The following is a 19,654-nucleotide window of genomic DNA, read 5'->3' on the forward strand; positions in this document are numbered from 1 at the left end:
TGGTTCAATGTGTGATGAAGCTTCAAAATCCACCAATAGCAACACAGTAACTCTGTAACTTCTGTCAGTGCTGTGCTTTTTTGGAAATCGAATTTCCCAGAGGAACCCACCTGAGGGATTAATAAAGTTCTATCTAATCTAATCTAATCTAGCGCTGTTGAACGTGACTGAAACCAGGACTCTGCTTGTTTGCAGACCCACTGAAAGAGCTCTCCTTATTTATCCTTTATTTATTCTTGTTTTCAAGTCTGCCTAGAGGAGCCGTGCATATGGTGGATTGTAGCCAGAGTGTCGTGACAAACTGCAGGGCACACGTTCCCCTCCTGATGGTGAAATTTACATCGCTTGGACTGAAGCGGACCTTCCACACTCACAGACACCAACTGCTGTTTCTTTGCTTCTTCGCAAAGAATTTGTGACCTTTTGCAAAAGTTTTGTTTGTAAGAAGAAAGAAATGTCCTTGTAGCTGAGAGCCAAAATACTGAGATGGTTTACTTGAACGTGCAGCTGCCTTCTTATTGGCACACGACCGCCTTTTACTGCAGATTGGTTTCCTCTACTGGCTCCAAAAGAGAGTCAATCTCTGTCAACTCCTGTATTAAAAGATTGCCTCTGGGGTTGGGGATTCAGTTCAGTGATTTTACGTCACCTGAAGCAGAGATGGGCAGTAACGCGTTACTGTAATCCGATTACTTTTTTCAAGAAACGAGTAAAGTAAGGGATTACTATTGCAAAAACGGTAATTAGATTACCGTTACTTTCCCGTAGGAACGCTGCGTTACTGCGTTACTAAAACAGTGATTTTTTGCGAGAATGTCTCATGACAGTGACATAAGCGAGTGCGCCGTTAGTGACAACAGCTGTGTGCAGATCAACAATGGATCACATATCGATTGTGGGAGAGAGTATGAGCGTGTAGCGTTTAAAGCGTGGAAGTACTGACCTTACTTTGAGTTTGATTCCATAAAAAGTGACAAAAACATTATTGTCCGTTGTGCGTGGGAAGAAAACTTCTTTTTACAGCGAAAAAATCCCAAAACTTCCAAGCAAGCACCGAGTAGCTACGACGTAATGGGAAACTCACAGAGAAACTCGCGGATTCTTCAACTGACCGTGGCACACCTGCACCAGGGTAAACCTCCGCCTACCGCAGTCCTGCTTTACAGGTGAAAATAGAGCAACAGGACCGCTGAGTCTTTGACTTTATTTATTTTCTGCTGTGTTTTACTTGCATCTATTTGAAAGAGTGAGTGTAAACACAATTTTTTTTTTATTTTATGTGCTGGAATGTGCAGAAAATAGGTTTAAATGTTAAACTAATTTATTCAAGTCAGAGAATGTTGCATATAATTAAATTTTTGCTTGATGCATAAAGTTAAAAGATTAAAACTGATAAAACAAGTTTTAAAAAGAGACTTTTCCATTTGATTACATTTTGTATGATGGATTATGTAGAAAAAGTAGAATTGGGCTGAAAGACCTATCGCTTTATCACCTATTCAGGTTGTAAATCGTGTTTTTAAAAAGTAACTAAGTAATTAATTACTTTTGAAAATAAGTAATCAGTAAAGTAACGGGATTACTTTTTTGAGGAAGTAATAAGTAATTAGTTACTGATTACTTTTTTCAAGTAACTTGACCAACACTGACCTGAAGTCAACTGGACTGAAATGGATATTTGAATTCTTTTTGTGGCACTGACACCACAAACACTTGCCTGGTTGCAGGGAATGGAATTACGTGCCCTGCTTTGAGTTCCAGTCTACAAAATTTGTGTTTTTAGTCAGCTAGCACTAATTAGTAGGTACTCGTGTCCATCTAAATTATATGTCCTACCTTAGCTAGGGCAGGCAACAATAAAATAATTCAAGTCTGAGAGGGAGCGACCCGCCTCCAGCTACTCTGGGCTCTGTTTTCTGGTTTAAAAAACAAAAGAAAAAGCATCCGACACAAGATTTCTCCAACCACAGGGCTTTTCACCGGTTATACATTGGTAGTTTCCAGTAGTCGTGTATACGTTGTAGCAGTTTACTGTCACCAGGGGGCGGTGTCCATGACAATCAGTCTGTTGGTCCTTTAGCTTAGCGTCTACTGAGAATAGGGCTGAAGTAATAATAGACAAAGACCTTCTTAGTAGTGAAGTGAAACCAAGTGTTAAAAACGGTTTAAACGGTTGTTCTCTGCAGGTGCTTCCTTTGCTTTTCGTGCTGCTCTTTTGATGTTTTACGTTTTAATGAAGGGGGAAAAACCCTTCATGCTGAATTCTGACGTTACTCGCTTTCGTATTCCAGCCCACATTTCTATCAATCAGCTTTCAACCTATGCTTAATGTGAGCACCTAAGAACATCTGTGTAGGTTGTATACCCAGAACTTTTCACTCTGTTCAGTCCAATACTGATGCAAACCGCTTTGCAGTTTTTAAATTCTGCTTGACGTCAAAAGTGAACATTAATTCACGCGTGTGTCCTGTGACCTTCTGGTAGGAGAGGATTTATGCCAGGGATTTCTAGATTTCTGCCTATGGCACCTGAGATTTTCATTTCAGGTGGATGACATAATCTTTTTCTGTTGAGCTGAAAGGAAAAAAAATTGTTGGAATATTTGATCTACCAGCTGGATTTTATTAGCAATACAGCCCCTTAAAATCATCCAACAAGTCCTACAAGAAATACTCAGGTCCAAGAGTGTGCATTGAGTTCAATAATAACATGAATAACATAAGATTTACACCTTCATACACGTATAAACATATCAGCAATCAAATTCATCTCCTTGCTTCGAATTTGTTCTTACGCTTGTATCAAAGGCAGGCAGAGGGCCTAACGTTTAAACACTGAACACTTTGTATGTTCTCTGCACACTTTCATACACTTTCTAAACTACATATGCATAAATTATTCTTTTTGTTTTTGCATCACAGGTTTACATATACATGGCTATTAAATTAGTGAGCTGGATTTAAGGCAGCGATCACCAACTCTACTCGGTCTACCTACAGTAAATTCACTTTAAATACCCCACCAACGTAAAAACGACGAACTGGAGCAAAGAAAATCCTACGAGCCCGGCTACACGAGACGTTCTCAGAAGAATGCGGGTTAGCACCACTGATGATGCGAAATGGAAAGAAAGAGGAAACCAAACGTGATGGTGGATGAGAAAAAGCCGACTTTATAAAGCAAGTGGATGTTGGCCATTTTACAGCTCACATACAAAAACAAAAAAAGGCTTACAAAAACACGACACGCTCACACTCGCACACAGTGAACTCACGCCGGCTGAAATGGTGAATGACAGAGAGTGACGTGAAGGACAGTGAATGATAAAATATTTTAAGGTGCTTTTACATCGTTTTGTTGTCAGTGTCCATTCTTTGTGAAGAAAACAAAACAGAGATCAGTTACTGAGAACGACACGCTAAGATGGAAATTGCCAATCATTTCACAACAGTACAAACATGAGTAATGACACACTACCCACTCACTCTGACAACAGCTATAAAAGATCCAACAGCAGTTCTGTGATTTCCAAAGGTTTTCAAAATTCCCGTCCTGTATCTGACTTAAATAAATTCATCATAAAACAACAGTAAGTTCTTTTTAGCCCATTAACCATTGTGTTTTTGTTTTTCTGTAATCACTCAGAACCTGGACTTTGAATAATGATGACCATAAAATAACAATCATTCAAATGTAAGTTAGGTACTGTTAAAATATGCTTAAAAAAAATCCCAAAAAAAACAATGTGGTGCTCCGTTCTTTCTAAAAATCATCGTATAACACAGTGAGACCAGCCTTCGTCTTCTAATAAATATAATACCTAAAAAAAGGTCAGTAACCTTTCTGCATACACTTTCAACACACTCCTCTCCCCCGAAGCCAGGCGCAGTCAAAATGACCTCTGCTGTGTAAAATCTGAAGTGAGGTTAAAAAAAGAAACCAAAGAGATTGTTTGTGATCAAGTTCAGTAAAAGTGCTTCAATTCTAACGTGAAAATAACTGAACAGCAACAACGTGTTTACTAATCTGGAGCTAAGTCTGTGATAGTGTTTTTCTTCACGTCTGCAGTATTTAAACTTATTGTTCATTTTATTAAATAATATCCCCCAAAGTAAAACAAAAAAACATTTGCTGAACCATCCTTTTACCTGGCATGATGATGCAACACGTTGGCTCCTAATTTGCCAAAACACATCTGGCCTCTGACACAATACTGCTTTCCTTTAACACTCTCTGCACTAAATCTTTGTGGAGACATCTGTAAATAAACACTGAAGTTAACTATAAGTGATTTAAATTTTGAGTTACTGGAGAAAAAAAAAGGTATTCTTGGTGATCTTAATGTCCTTAAACAACTGAAAAAGAAAGGAAAGCATCACTGCAGATATACTTCCGTTATTGTCAAAAGTCAAAGGTCACTGGGTGCAGCACAAATCTTCGGTTCTCCATAATAGAAAAATAAGGGTAAAAAGATAAGTTTAAAAAATGCGTTATTACTTTATAGAAGTCTTCCATTAAAGATGGCTAGTTAGAGCTAAGTATTTTGTCTGTGTGAAGCTGACAAGCCACACACATACACGCAAACACAAACGTGTGCTGCAGGTCTTTGTTGATGTCCTGCGGGTGCTGTGCTGAGGAGGGCGATGAACGGGTCATAGAAAGGGGCGGGGTCAGCGGGAGTTTGGAATCATTATAGCTGCTTCACGTAGTTTCCTGGGAAGGTTCCAAACAACTTGCTCCTTCGAGAGGTCCCTTCACAAACACAGAACAATGAAAGGAAACTGTCAGGGCTGAAACACGACTATGGCACAAATGTCAGCTGTAGTCTAGAAATCTGCCAACTGTGGAGATTCAGAACTACACCAACATTTAAGCAAGTTTCATTTTTGAAAAACAAAGAAATGACACTTAATCTGTGCTCAGCTGTGAGGGATATGGTTGTTTTGTCTTCTCCCACAGTCAGTGCTGAAGCCACACTGACATCTAGTGGTGTGTCTAGTTTTTCTACATTTTTATGCTTTAGTTTTCCTCTATTTTTTAGAAGGTTTTAGGTCGTGTTTGTCTTTACACCCTGACTTTAGACATTAAATTAAGGAGGGGGTCCAAAGTTGGTGTTCTCAAATCACATTAATTTCATGGTCCATTCGGTCCATTGTAACTGACTAAACCTTTAACTCATACATTAGTAATGGTTAAAAAGCTAGAAACCAGCACAAACACAACAGGAAAAAATAACAAACAAAAGCACAAAATGCACTGTATAAAGTGTAAAAGTTCCTTGAGGTAAATTCTGTGATTTTTGTGAGTATCTATAAAATTATATCGATTTTTTTGATATATACAGTGGTGGACAGAGTTATCAAATTCCTAATTTAACTGAAAGTAGTTCAGCACTTTATTGGAGTCATTATCAAGTTAAACATTGACTGTATTTATTTTCTGCATTCTTCCTGCTTATTCAGTCAGTGCGCTCATTTCTGCTTCATTTATTATGACAATTATCGACGTCTTGCTGGTACTTCCTTAATTCTTTGTGCCACAGATTGAACAAAGTGCTGTGGAAACATTCCTCAGAGATTCCAATCCACATTGGCACAATGACATCAACAACCTGCATGCTGCAGCAGAAATCATTTTTTCAATCTTCTGATGTCCAATTTTTCTGAGCCCATGTAAATGGTAGCATCGGTTTCCTGTTTTTAGTTCACAGGAGTGGGTCCCTGTATGGTCTTCTGCTGCTCTTTGTATTCAGAGATGCTCTTCTGCATAACTTGATTATAATGAGTGGTTATTTTAGTTACTGCTGACCTCCTATTAGTTGGAAACAGTCTGGCCATTTTCTATTTTTCAGGCTGTTCTGCAGAGATGGTTATTTGGGAAAATCCTGTACATTTTCATCAGGTCCTCCTGATCATTACTACATGCCTAAATTCATTGAGATGCTGCCATGTGACTGGATGATTGGATTTTATACATTTATAGAAGAGGCAGGCAAGTGTAACAATATAATTCTACTACTTTATACACTTATATAGTGATAAACTCACTTTTAGTTCATCATGTGTTTGGCTCAATGCATTTTGTATTTCTATCTCTATTACTTTTGTTGGCTGATGCCTGTTCATCTTACCAACAAACCAGCCATCATCGCACTTCTCCATCACATCAACGACGTCTCCCTCCCGCAGCTCCAGCTCATCCTCATTGCGAGGCATGTAGTTGTACAGCGCCTGGTACCTGGGTTGGAAAAGATTTGATTTTTATTCTTTGGCAAGTATTTCTTCACTATTAAGCAGAGATGGGCAGTAACGCGTAATCTGATTACTTTTTTCAAGTAACGAGTAAAGTAAGGGATTACTATTGCAAAAACGGTAATTAGATTACAGTTACTTTCCCGTAGGAACGCTGCGTTACTAAAACCGTGATTTTTTGCGAGAATGTCTCACGACAGTGACGTAAGCGAGTGTGCCGTTAGTGACAACAGCTGTGTGCAGATCAACAATGGATCGTATATCGATTGTGGGAGAGAGTATGAGCGTGCAGCGTTTAAAGCGTGGAAGTACTGACCTTACTTTGAGTTTGATTCCATAAAAAGTGACAAAAACATTAGTGTCCATCGTGCGTGGGAAGAAAAATTCTTTTTACAGCGAAAAAAACCCCCAAAACTTCCAAGCAAGCACCGAGTAGCTACGACGTAATGGGAAACTCGCAGAGAAAGTCGCGGATTCTTCAACTGACCGCGGCACACCTGCACCAGGGTAAACCTCCGCCTACCGCAGTCCTGCTTTACAGGTGAAAATAGAGCAACAGGACCGCTGAGTCTTTGACTTTATTTATTTCCTGCTGTGTTTTACTTGCATCTATTTGAAAGAGTGAGTGTAAACACAAATTATTTTTTATTTTATGTGCTGGAATGTGTCAAAAATAGGTTTAAATGTTAAACTAATTCAACTCAGAGAATGTTGCATATAATTAAATTTTTGCTTGATGCATAAAGTTAAAAGATTAAAACTGATAAAACAAGTTTAAAAAAGAGACTTTTCCATTTGATTACATTTTGTATGATGGATTATGCAGAAAAAGTAGAATTGGGCTGAAAGATCTATCGCTTTATCACCTATTCAGGTTGTAAATCGGGTTTTTAAAAAGTAACTAAGTAACTAAGTAATTAATTACTTTTGAAAATAAGTAATCAGTAAAGTAACGGGATTACTTTTTTGTCGAAGTAATCAGTAATTAGTTACTGATTACTTTTTTCAAGTAACTTGACCAACACTGCAGTTAAGTACAGCTAATTTAAACTGGATGGGTGCAGTTGTTTTGATTACAGTTAATGCCACACACACACACACACACACACACACACACACACACACACACGCCTTTTAAAGCACAGAGAAAGATGTTAATAGCAATTCAAAAAAAAATTAAAATCATACTACTTACGGGTCTCCTCCACCGTGGAGTGCATCTTGTACTGACCGCTGAGTTTTAGAGACAAAGAGAGAAACACAAATGATTAACACAAATTTGTGTTTTGCCATTTGTGGAGCTTTTGTTTAGTGTTTGAGGAGAAAAGATTTTAGCAAGTTTTTTTGCTCTAAGATACTTTTGATTTTTATCTTCTCACAAAGTGAAATTATAAATCATCATATGACAAAAGAACAAAAAGAAATGAACCAAAAAAAGCATACTGTAGCACGTTATCAGTCATGAATGATATGGTTATTCCCAACATCTCCCTCCTGCACAGAGACAGGAGTGCACTATGAGCATGGTTGAATGAAGACATGCCCCCCTACCCTTCGACCTCTAACGGGTGACAGATAGGACCTCCGGGACAAGATGGGGCTACGAGGGGGTTTACCACCAACAATTGGATCCTGCTTAACAGGCAGAAAGACCAGAAGCAACACACCTATAATCTTTAACAGTAACCAACAGCAACCTCGACTCTGAGCTCTGCACACAGACAGAGAGTCTAAAGACATGCTGTAAAACATCATCAACATGCTGATGCCAATAAAAAGCCTCCTAATCACAACACAGTACAGTTACAGCTCACAACTCTATTAACAGTTATTCAAGCATGTATTCTGCTGCCTCTAAAATCATCAGCTGGGTACTTACATGTTAATATAATGAGAATTAGTGCCTGAAACTAACAGTACTGCTTGCATTGCATCTATAAATCTGATTATAAATTGTAATTAATCTTTGATATATATAACCAATCAGTTACTTCTCAATTCAGTTCACGTCTTAGTAGTTAGAGAAATACACTATTATGAGAGTTCTTATCATCCTCATCACCACAAATCAACGGCATACTCGTTACATGCCAGCTTTACCTTCACCTTAGGCGACCTACGTCCTTGATGTGGTACAGTTGGGGCAGTGGGGGGACAGCGCTGAGTGGAGGGTGGAGGGGCAATGTTAGCGGGAGGAAGGGGAAAATTTGGCTCTGAGATGGGACATGTCGTGACCGGACTAGAAAGAAAAGGAGAGCTTGAGGGGTGAGAGACAGACCGCTGAGAGGGATCGTCTGGAGGGAAGTGGAGGGGAGGTGGTGAGACAGATGGAGAAATTGGAGGCAGCAGTGACGTTGTGAGCTGAGGAAGGGACGGAGGACGAGGGGAGGCATGGTCACAGGAAGGGACGATACTACGATTGTGCTGCTGTTGTGTGTGGGAGAAAGAGGATGAAGGGCAAGCAGAGGAAAAAGAAGTGGAAAGCAGGGAGGTCACAGGGGGTGGTGTGGAGGGGGAGGAGGGACCATTGTGGGGAAACTGAGTAGATGGAGACACTTCAGCCTACGGGGTAAAGACACACATGTGAATACTCAAGTGTAATCACGGGATGAGCTGTTCTGTTTGTGATTTACTAAACCCCAGACGGGACATGGAGGAAAGTATAATTAATATATATATATATATATATATATATATATATATATATATATATATATCCACTGAGTATGAGATGTTTCCAAAAAATCTTGTGATCAGTGTTGAATGGAAATAAGAACACAAGTCTATAATGCGCCCTAGACTAGACTAGATAACAATAATAAAAATAATGTATTATTTTTTAAATCAGATGCCAAAAATAACACAATTTTTAAAAAAACTGGAAAGAGAACTCAAGTGCCTCTTGAACACTAAATACACCCCCCCACCCCAAAAAAACAAACAAACAAAAAAAAAAACAACCCTGGGTGTACTGCACCTACAGGAGCTGCTCGGCCATGGAAACCAATGCCAAGAAGCTCCTGGTGAACAGTTTCTATGCTGATGTTAATGCCAGAAGAGGTTTGGAGCTCTGCAGTTAATGAGTCAGCATAGTGCTAGCGACTTATACGCACTATGCGCCTCAGCATTTTGCAGTCGCGCAGCAGGAGATGGGAGAAAACAAAACAAAACATAAAAAAAGGACGATGGGACACACTTGCTAATTTTGGCGGGGAATGACATCATACAGTATATTAACTTAATTCCTCAATGTCCCTTCTAAGGCCCTATAGCATTTCCAAACTCAACAGATGTAGTGCACACCATGCTGTACCTGTGGGCTGTGCATCTGATTTAAAACTCTAACATCCTGCTCTTTCTCACTTCTAGCTTCATCGTCTTCTTCAATGAACAACTCAGTGTATTCCTTTGCTTGTACTGACGGTGGTCTATGTGAGTCAAAACGTTGCCCATTCACATTTTTTGACTGCTCTCCCCACGAAACACATAGGGGCTCCATTGTTACAGGCTTGTGAAGCTGCACTGCTAACTGAAAGCTGCCTGTTGAGTTGCTTGCAGGAGTGACCGCTGGGGGCTTTACGTCCGACTGATGGGATTCTTCCGCTTTTAATGGGAAGAGCCTGCTTTGGGACGTTTTGGTCAGCTTAGCTGCTGAAGAATCTACTGGAGATGATCTCAAAACATCACCATCATCTGTGCTGCTGGAACCATCCAAAAACATGCACAACAGCTCATCATAAGGGTCTTTGACTTGCAGTTTAGTGTCTGGGGTTTCCCTGCTTTTGTTTACTCGTACTGTGGATTTGTGCTCTTGTGCAGGAGGTGTGGCTGATTTTATCGGCTCTGATAAAACCTCAGGCGTAGTAATTCCTAAGTTTGAGTCTTCCTCAGTGATATGCAGTCCTCTGCCACAGTTATATTGAAATGAAGAGTCAGGCAGTGGAGAGGTTAATGAGAAATGGGGGTCTGGAGGAGGAGGAGTAGGGGGGGAGATGGGTGAGACAGCTGTGGTGTGACCTAAACTGAGGTTTGCGTCTTTAAAAGTGGGCGTTCTGGAAAATTCTTTGCAGGCTGTGGTTGCTAGGGATGACAAGGTGAAACTTTTTTGTGGCTGTGCAGATGAGAGTGCTTTGGGCTCTTGAGCCTTTAGGAGAGATGCAAGGTCAGAGGGGAGAGGAGGCGGTGTGGGCGGCAGAGGGGTGTTCGTGAGGGAGCGAGCTTGAGTGGATGCTGACGGCTCCACTGTGAGGGACAGCCACTCGGTGGTGATGGCTTGCAGGTCAAGGCTTCTCAAAGAGGGGTGAGGGGAGGGGGGTTTGTGGGTGGTGGGTGGTGGAGGTGGATGATAGAAAGGCTCCATGAAAATAAAGCAAAAAAAGAAGGAACAGTGGGTGATTTATGAAACTAGAACAGAGACGTGCTGTGTGTTTTTATGTACGTTTTGACTCTTCAAGGTAGAACAGAAGACTTACTATAGTTAAAGTATTCACTAATTACTAGACTACCGTTACACCAGAGGGAAGTTTTGGATCTTTATTTTCTTTTTATTTGGGGTGCAAGTTGATAACCAACAGCTTTTTTTAAGATGAAGAAATACCCCCCAAAATCACATCTTAATGAATTTATGAAGCCCCTGAAAGAGATGCATTATTTACATTATTGCACTGTCATACAGTCAAGTAAAGTTTATTTATAGAGCGCATTTGAAAATAAACAGTGTCCTCTGTAATAAACTTTGACTATACATACATCCCATACAACTGTGAGGAAAACTGCATAAAACAGGAAATAAAGAGACCATCACACAAACACGTGATTTTAAACAGTAACAATGTAATTTAACAATAATTAGGCTCTGATTACTTATAACTTTGATAAAATAAATAATAAAAGCCAAGTTCAAGTATAATTTAATCAATATCTTCAAGGCACAAATCTGATCTGAAGTTGCTCTATTGTTTTTTGTGGCTTGACGAGTAAGCAGGCTCTAGACTCTCTTACCTTGACGGGTGTGGAGCTTGGTGTCCTGTTGCTGGGGTAACCATGTGGATCTATGTGATGGGCGGAGCTTTTGGATGGAGATCGCTTGACAAGGTCAACGTAGGACACAGGAAAGATCCCCTGTTTGGTTGTGTCTGGGATTTTCCCCTCATACCAATTCTGATCCACCTGCCTTATCACAATCACTCTCTCACCCTGCACACATCAGACACACCAACAACACACAAACAAGGCACTTAGCTGCAAATCAGGAACGGTGGAATGAACAGGACCCCACAGCAGGTCCTCTCACACTTACTTAAACCACAATGTGGCTTTTTTCCCCATGTCATTTTACATCATTTTGTCCCACTCTTCTTAACGGCGTTGCTTCAGTTCTTTGTCATCAATTTATGCGCATATCATTATGCACTTTCTTGCTTTTGACTCAATCATTGTAACACATCGATTCTTTTCTTTTTCAGCCTTTATGTTATAAATTTGCTGCTGTGCTTGAGATCATTGTCCTGTTGCATGGCTCAGTTTTGGCCTAGCTTTAGGCCTCAAATCTGATATGAATAGAGGAATTTATACAATATGTCTGCTTTATCAAACTGCATTTGATTAGAAGTTCCTTCCTATGGAACAGAGAATACCGGGAATTTAGTTCTTCAGAGGACTGCATTTTTTTTTACTACAATTTAGTAACATCTTTACCTTTAGATATAACTGCAAAAGCCAGCACTTCAAATATTTAAATCAATGACAAAAACATTATAAACATGCTTTAAGTTGAAATACCTTTCTCAGTGACAACTCCACGTTAGTATCAGCGTTAAAGTTGTAGCGGGCCACTGCCTCTCCAATCTCTCTGACATGTGCTGGAGGAGGAGGACGGATTGGCTGCTGCTTCTCTGAAGATGGCATCTTCTGTAAATGTGTGAAAAATGGTGTAAACCTGTATGCGTGTCATGTTGGAGGAGATGCATATTCAAATACAACCAAGCCATATTCAGACCAGAAATCAGCAGCCGACTTACCTCTACATATGCTATAGGGAATATTCCCACTCGCCCACGGTGTTCTCCTTCATACCAGTTGTTATCTATCTGCCTGATGATGTTCACTGCATCACCCTTTTTAAATGTCAGCTCCCTGTAACACAGTTTTATGAGTGAAGGGCCTCTGCATGCATCTTTCATCCACTGCATGGACATAACATAGCAGCTGAACAAGACACGGCGACTTCTGCAGCACGAGCATCGGTGACAAAATGTCAGCCAGGAAAGCAAAATAATATAAGTAATAAGAGCAAAATAATAAGAGACAGCAATGCAGAAAGCAGCTTTATTCATGCATACATCTAAAAGAAAAAAACCCCCCATCAGATTATGGTGGTAAGGTGTTATACTGGTATACATGAAAGCAATATTACAACTACAAAATGTAAATAAAGGACATTGAGTTTGCTGACGTGCAGTTAGATGTCTGCGTTCTTAGACTCGGCTCTCTCACGCGTGCACTCTAAGCTTGTTGTACTCACTTGCTCGTTTGTGCCTTAAAATCATAAATGGCTCTTGCAGGTTGTTTCTGATGGAGGAGAGAGAACAGAATAAGTTGTGTCATCTGTTTATGGGAGACCTAAAAGAGTGGAGTGAGAGAAAGAAAGCCCACAAGCATTACCAGGTATATGAAACACGTATGTAACATAATTATTTTGAATTTTTAAGAATAAATATAAATATCAATGTGCTACAGAACTGGGAAATTAAAGACAAAGACGTTACCCTTTTGAGCACATTGATTACATGTTATTTGAGAGAAATGCACCGTGTATAAATGTGTTAAGTGCACCACCAGTTCCAATGTTGTACCTCTCTGTCAGGAGTGGGTCTTCTGTTCTGGGGTGTGTGGCGTCCATCCAGTGTGGAACTCCTGGAGATGTCCTGGTCTGTGATTAGCAGAGACACATGAAAAGGTTCACAGGAGTTACTAAGCGAACATGCCACATCACCTACAATACAAAGTGTGATCTGGGAAACAGTGATGATGCCACTCAAACAGGTAAATGAGGGAATGGAAGCTTGGGTCATAAACAGGTGTGTTTTATTTGTTTTTCATTGGAGAAAACAAGGTGATTGGACAACAGCACAAATAGACACATGCGATGCTACAAAATACCCGGAAAACAAAATGAAACACGGGGAATACAGAGCAAAAAAATATGGCAAACAACAAAAACGTAGGATCAAAAGGATTACGGGAAAGAAAATGACCTGGTAATAATGCGATAACTATAAATAAATGTTTGAAACAGACAAATGATACAAGAAAAACAAAATGCATTAAAAAAAAAAAAAAGGAACATTCACAACAATTTAGCCCTAACATCAACCTTGTCTCTTAGAAGTTATATTTCTTTACAAATAAACTGAAATAACAAATACGGTTTGAAGGAAACTGTAACCAGATTATTATTTCTTACTCTGAACATGAAAGTAGATTTTTTGAACACATTCACTGACAACACATTTAAAACAAAAGTGTTTGATCAATATCCACCTGAAGTAACTACACATCCTGTTCTGTTTTGTGATTTGAGGTTTAGACACTGCCTAAACCCAACTATAAATTCAAGTCTACACGTAAACCTCGGCTTCTGGTGAGAGAATTCAATTCTTTGTATAGCCAAACTCCAAAATCCAGTTAATGACTCGTTCATTAGGAGCCTAAAAGTAAGGTGTAAAGAAATATTACATCTTTGAGACAGGATTACAGAGCAATATACTGTAAATTCTCAAATATCTGTCTTCCAAAATTGCAGAAAACAAAGCCAGCATTTGAAACAATCCCTCTCCTGTTTCAAACCCTTTTCATCAGTGCTAAAACAGACTTATTATACTTGGACCATGTTATTTGTATCCCTCACTGTACTTTTGTACTATTTCACTGTAATAGTTCAGCTTCTCCACTGTTTTCTTCATCTGTTCATTGAGGATCTGCCAATAAAACTCCACATTCTGTGCAGTGTTTCAAATTAAAGCAGAAGCACTGTCCTCTTATTTTACTAAAAAAATAGCAGGAAGCTTCACTCACATTAACTTAACAAAATAAACAAATAGCCAGATTTGTCTCGAGAATTTACAGTAAATGGGTCTTAATCAATGCCATACAATTAAACAGAAAAGCATGGTAATGGAAGTGTCGGCAGATCAATGAGGAGAACTGGGCAACGAGTGCAGACAAAACTGAAAGAGACACTGAGATAAATGTAAGTGGATGTATATGTGCCTTCGTGTATTTATGCTTGTATGCATGCATGTATTTGTTGTGAAACGACACTCATGTCAAGTGACTGCGAAGTGTAGTGTGTATCTGAGGTGTTACATGTGTGTTATTTCCACCTGAGTAACAGAGACCATTTCCATTGCCCTGCTCCTCTCCATAATCATTGTTGTTTGAGGTCTCCAACTGTCGTCCATAACAGGCACTGATTGGTGACTGTATCCGTGGTGACTGTAACCGTGGTGTTGAGGGCTCTCCTCTATATGAGGCATACCCAGTGGGGCTACTGTCTGGGTACAACGATGCAGAGGAGTGACCGCCGTGCCAACACCCCCTCCTTCCCCGCAACGAGGAGCTGCGTTCTGGCACATTTGGCAGCAGTTCTGCCAAGATTCTTCTCAGGATGCTATCATCAGGTGCCCGAGGGTTTCTGTGGCCTCTCTCTGCTTGAATGTGCTCATATATGTCTCTCAAAGCTGCATCTAGCGCTTCGTAAATTGCCTGTTTAGACTTGGGTCTGCTACCTCGACCTCCGCCCCCACTGCATCTTCTAGAGGTAGGTGGTGAGCCCTTTTTCCTGCGGAAAGGCACTGGACTGACCAGGAAGGCCAGCTTGGACATCGATTGCTGGGATTGTGAGCTCTGGTTTTGGGAATGGCTGCTGCGGGTCTGCTGTGAAGGTCTCTGGTGCTCCTGTCGCGCGCGTTCCCGCTCATGACGTATCATGGTTGTGAAACGGGTATATGAAGCCGGGCAGCGGCCTTTGCAGGTGCTGATGAGATGGCGGTGTTGGTAGCCTTGGCTCTGACCAAGACTCTGGTGACCAGGATGATGGTGGTGATGGTGGTGGTGGTGACGGAGGTGGTGGTGATGGTGGTGGAGGGTGGAAGAGCCGTATAGGCTCTCAGAGGAGGTTAGTGAGCAATGGTCAAAGTCACTCTCACTGCAAAATGACGAGCCTTCAACCTGAATGAAGTCACTGAGGTCAGAGGCAACAGCGTCTTGTTCACTGTCAGAATAGTCTGGGTTGGCTTGGGGGCCTTGGAGAACAGGAGGAGCGGGGAAGGACCGTCCACGCCCGGGGTCTGGTCCAACACGAGGCTGTCCCTCAGGGGGGCTACGAGGTCGGTGTAAGTGATCCATGGTTTGAGGTACTGTTCCACTGTTTCCATTGTTGTCTTCTTCCAGTAAAGACTCTATTGAAAAACGGCGTTTTGGATAACTGGGTGTGACACCACCACCACTGCTAGCTCGAGATGATGAGCCACCTGGTGTGGTGGTGCCTGAAGGCACCTCGCCATCACCCAAGTTAGGCATGGATTTGGATTTCTGAATAAGACGCTCATATTCAGAAATGCGGTTTGGCACCATATCACGTGGCACTTCCACACCCCAGGAGGGTGTCCAAGGAGAGAGGCGATGCCGAAGCAGATGAGGCTGACGCTCTAGATCCAGGATGCGCGCACGGACCGACCGGATGACTTCAGATGGAATTAGCTGAGCTCTGTCGATCTGGTGCATCTTTCGATAGAGCTGGAGAAAGCCCGGCGAGTCGTGTGCTCGTCGTCGATGGAGACGGGGTAATGAACGAGTAGATGATGATACTGTGGAGAGATTTCCATCGCATACCAGTGACCCAGCACTCTCTGAGCGGGTAGCATTTCGTCCACCCGAGCTAGAACGCCCATCGTTGAGTAGGTCATCACAACTGCGTGACTTTAGCTTGGCAGGAGAAGCTGGCGCTTCCTCTGCACTGCTCCACGTCTCAGCATTCTGGCGTTTTGTCTGCCAGCTGTTCTTACAACAGACAGACTGTTTGGAGGAAGAGCTGCCATCTTGGCTGCCATCCTCATTTGAATTGAGAGGGTCAGATGGGACTGGGGGAACAAAGGGCTGCTGATAAGGACCTGGAGAGGTCAAACTGTTTGAATACATGCTGCATGCGTCCCCACCTTTTAGATGTCCAATAGAGAGCAGCGTGGTGAGAGAGAAGAAGGAGGAAAGCAAGTTAAGAAATAATACCCAGCAAAACAGTAGAAGAGCTGGGGAGAGGGAGAATAAACAGGAGAGAAGAATGGATGGAAAAAACAGATGACTTGATGTTCTTTTTTTTTTTCCTTCAGACTTCCACCAATCAGTGAACTTTAAGGTTTATACCAGAAAGGCATCATATTGCAAAAAACCCAACAAAATCATATAAGCACAGTTCACATGCATGTGTTGGGAAAAGAAGGGAAAACAAACACAACCTGACCTAGGGTGAGCCTTTGGTGGCTAAACAGTAATGGTAACTTTCTTCTGGATTTGCCAAACAGCAAAATACAAAAAAATATCTCTTTTCATGAAATACCCAGAAGTGAAAGAAGCTTCATCTGTGAAAGCGTGGCTACCTTTGGCTCTGGAGGGTGAGGATGGTGAGGAACGAATGACGGGTTTCTTTAGGCTGCTGCTGGGTCTGTAGGCATCCACTGGTTTAGGGGAAGTTGCAGCTCGGCTCTGAGATGGAGCATTCACTTGGGAGCTTGACGGCTCAGACTTCCTTCTCTTCCTGTAGTCACTGGCAGCACTACAATAAAGAATGGGCCAAACAGTCAGTGAATCCAGTTTGCAGAAGGCGAATACAGACACTATAAATCTCCTGTGGGAGCACTGTTTATTTACCAAAGTCATGAGTAGTTGAATTGACAACAGGCAAAAAATAAATAAATTAAAAGTAACCCAGTAGTTTTAAGAAATAACCTCTTTTGTAAGAAATGATGCTACTGACAAAAGGAGATGTTAAATTTACATAGAATATGTCTGTGAAGGTTCTCAGTCATCCAGGTCATCATAGTCAAAGGAGCTTGCAAAGAAAAGTGTCTGGACTTCTTTAAGTTGCTTGAAGACGTTTCACCTCTCATCCGAGAAGCTTCTTCAGTTCTAAGGTCAAATGGTGGAGAGTCCCAGATATAAAACTAGTGGGAGTAACCCCCCACAGAGGGACAAAAGGACCCCCTGATGATCCTCTAATCGCCTGAGCCAAGGTGTGAGACTGGGTGTGGGTCCCAATCAGCCAGAGTTTCGGGTGTGTTCATTGTGAAACCTGGCCCCACCTTATCATGCGAATTCCTGAAGTCAGATGGCCCAGGATGTGAGTGGGCGTTAAGGCGTCTGGGAAGGGATCTCAAAACTGGATTATAGATGGCAGAGAGTTGGTGTCGTAAACCCCCGCCTCTGTTCAAAGATGGTCGCTCACAGTGGACATAGATGGCTTCTTTCACTCCTCTTTCAAACCATCTGTCCTCTCTGTCCAAAATGTGAACATTGGCATCCTCGAAAGAGTGACCTTTATCCTTAAGATGCAGATGGACTGCTGAGTCTTGTCCTGTGGAGGTGGCTCTTCTGTGTTGTGCCATGTGCTTGTGAAGTGGCTGTTTGGTCTCTCCAATGTAGAGGTCTGAGCATTCCTCGCTGCACTGTACAGCATACACCACATTGTTAAGTCTGTGTTTTGGCGTTTTGTCTTTCGGGTGAACCAGTTTTTGTCTGAGCGTGTTACTGGGTCTGAAATGCACCGGGGTGTCATGCTTGGAGAAAACTCTCCTGAGTTTTTCTGATACACCGGCTACATAGGGGATGACAATGTTGTTGCGTCTGTCCTTCTTATCCTCCCTCGCTGGTGTCTGGTCTTCTTTTCTGTGCCTCTTTGCTGACTTTAAGAAGAAGAAGGCCCGAAGAAGGCCACTGAAGAAGCTTCTCGGATGAGTAGTGAAACGTCTTCAAGCAACTTAAAGAAGTCCAGACGCTTTTCTTTGCAAGCTCCTTTGACTTTACATAGAATACTTTATAGGTTTTATATATTGAGAGAATGTTAAAATCACTATGATCAATATGAAAACCTTGAATACATTTCTAGTATATCTAAGATCATCATACAAAGTACCAGATTATACTTAAATCCAAAAACAAAACAAAGGGAATAAAGTAACTTGAGTTTTAAATGTTAAAAATCCAAGGGGGCTTTCTGTTCAGGACAGTTAAATAAATGACCCGGCCTATTCATCACATCCCCGCTCTGCCCTCTCTCTTCACAGAGTATAATGCATCTGAATAAGCAGGCCATTGATGAAAGGGAGTGGGATGAGGGGAGGAATGGGGGTTGAGGGAAGGACAGGAGGTGAAGAGCAGCATCAATAGGTTTGCTGGGTTCATTTATTCTGGCTCAGCTCGTGAAAAAAAAAAAAAACGAGGCAAAGCGCCCTACCATCAGTGACAAAAGCAAAATTAAGACTTCACAAGTCATCATTTACTGCACACGCACGAGATGTTTGTGCGAGCGACAATATGAGAAAGACCTTAGTTTTTCTACTGAGCTGAATCACAACACGGACAGCTGCTGGTGAAAGGATGGGGGAGGGGGAAGAGGGGATGAGGGTGATGCAGAGGAAAATAAAAGAAGCAGCAGTTACCTTGCAGGTCTCTCTGGAGCCTTGTCAGCAGGAGTGATGTGGAGGGATGTCTGGAATAGGGCAGACAACAAAAGAGAAAAGTGAGCCCCGCAGGAACAAAGACTTGAGGCAGAGCAGCTTACAATACACAGCCTGCATGCGGTTGTTGCTGTGCCACACTCAAAACACTCCCCCAGCGTAAGGCGCAATGGATGCTGGTTCCACATGGCACACCTGACCAAGAAGAGGCCCTGCTGGTGCACACATACCGAAGACAAATTTCTGGTCTCTGTCGTGCTGCTCTGAAGGATGATGGAAAAGGTGATGCACTGAAGGGTGTTATGGAGGTTCAGCTCAGGGGGGCAAATGTTACCCTGCAAAAACTGGCATGGATCAGCTGGAATGGGTCTTAGTGGTATAGAGTGTTCAACGCTGATGACAAAAGTAGGGAAATCAACAGCATCGATTGCAATCACATTTATACTGGGATAAATGTGTGATTACCCTATGATGACTTGGGTAGGTGCAAGTCCCCAACCCCCATGATCATGAACTAGACTGAATTGGATTGAGAAAAATGATGGGTGGACACTTATGTCTGAAGCATCTATTGGTTTTCTAAAGTTTTGAGCTCATACTGTAATGTTACCAAAGGCTGATAAAAAAGAATGACGTGAACCAGCACTTCAAAGCTTCAAATGTTCAACAGCC

At 41.7% G+C, this 19,654-nt stretch overlaps 1 protein-coding gene across 8 annotated transcripts in view; it reads right to left on the reverse strand.

Moving 5' to 3' along the window:
- Positions 1-3,146: 3,146 nt before the first annotated feature.
- The window catches only part of sorbs2a (sorbin and SH3 domain containing 2a), a 51,146-nt gene continuing 34,638 nt past the window's right edge, over positions 3,147-19,654 (reverse strand). For 3 of the 8 annotated variants that reach the window (XM_076884778.1, XM_076884777.1, XM_076884776.1), the window contains 14 exons: positions 18,965-19,014; positions 16,907-17,082; positions 14,636-16,468; positions 13,106-13,182; positions 12,775-12,872; positions 12,272-12,386; positions 12,033-12,161; positions 11,253-11,447; positions 9,565-10,605; positions 8,352-8,813; positions 7,803-7,883; positions 7,447-7,484; positions 6,131-6,237; positions 3,147-4,752 (listed from right to left, as the gene is read on the reverse strand). In XM_076884778.1, coding sequence (XP_076740893.1) covers positions 4,691-4,752; positions 6,131-6,237; positions 7,447-7,484; positions 7,803-7,883; positions 8,352-8,813; positions 9,565-10,605; positions 11,253-11,447; positions 12,033-12,161; positions 12,272-12,386; positions 12,775-12,872; positions 13,106-13,182; positions 14,636-16,468; positions 16,907-17,082; positions 18,965-19,014 — 4,464 coding nt within the window. In that variant the 3' untranslated portion in view covers positions 3,147-4,690. The remainder of the gene's footprint in view (positions 4,753-6,130; positions 6,238-7,446; positions 7,485-7,802; positions 7,884-8,351; positions 8,814-9,564; positions 10,606-11,252; positions 11,448-12,032; positions 12,162-12,271; positions 12,387-12,774; positions 12,873-13,105; positions 13,183-14,635; positions 16,469-16,906; positions 17,083-18,964; positions 19,015-19,654) is intronic. The other 5 variants (XM_076884783.1, XM_076884782.1, XM_076884781.1 and 2 more) reach the window with 3 other exon arrangements.

The sequence above is a fragment of the Maylandia zebra genome, linkage group LG6 (assembly GCF_041146795.1).
Source record: "Maylandia zebra isolate NMK-2024a linkage group LG6, Mzebra_GT3a, whole genome shotgun sequence".
Lineage (NCBI taxonomy): Eukaryota > Metazoa > Chordata > Actinopteri > Cichliformes > Cichlidae > Maylandia > Maylandia zebra.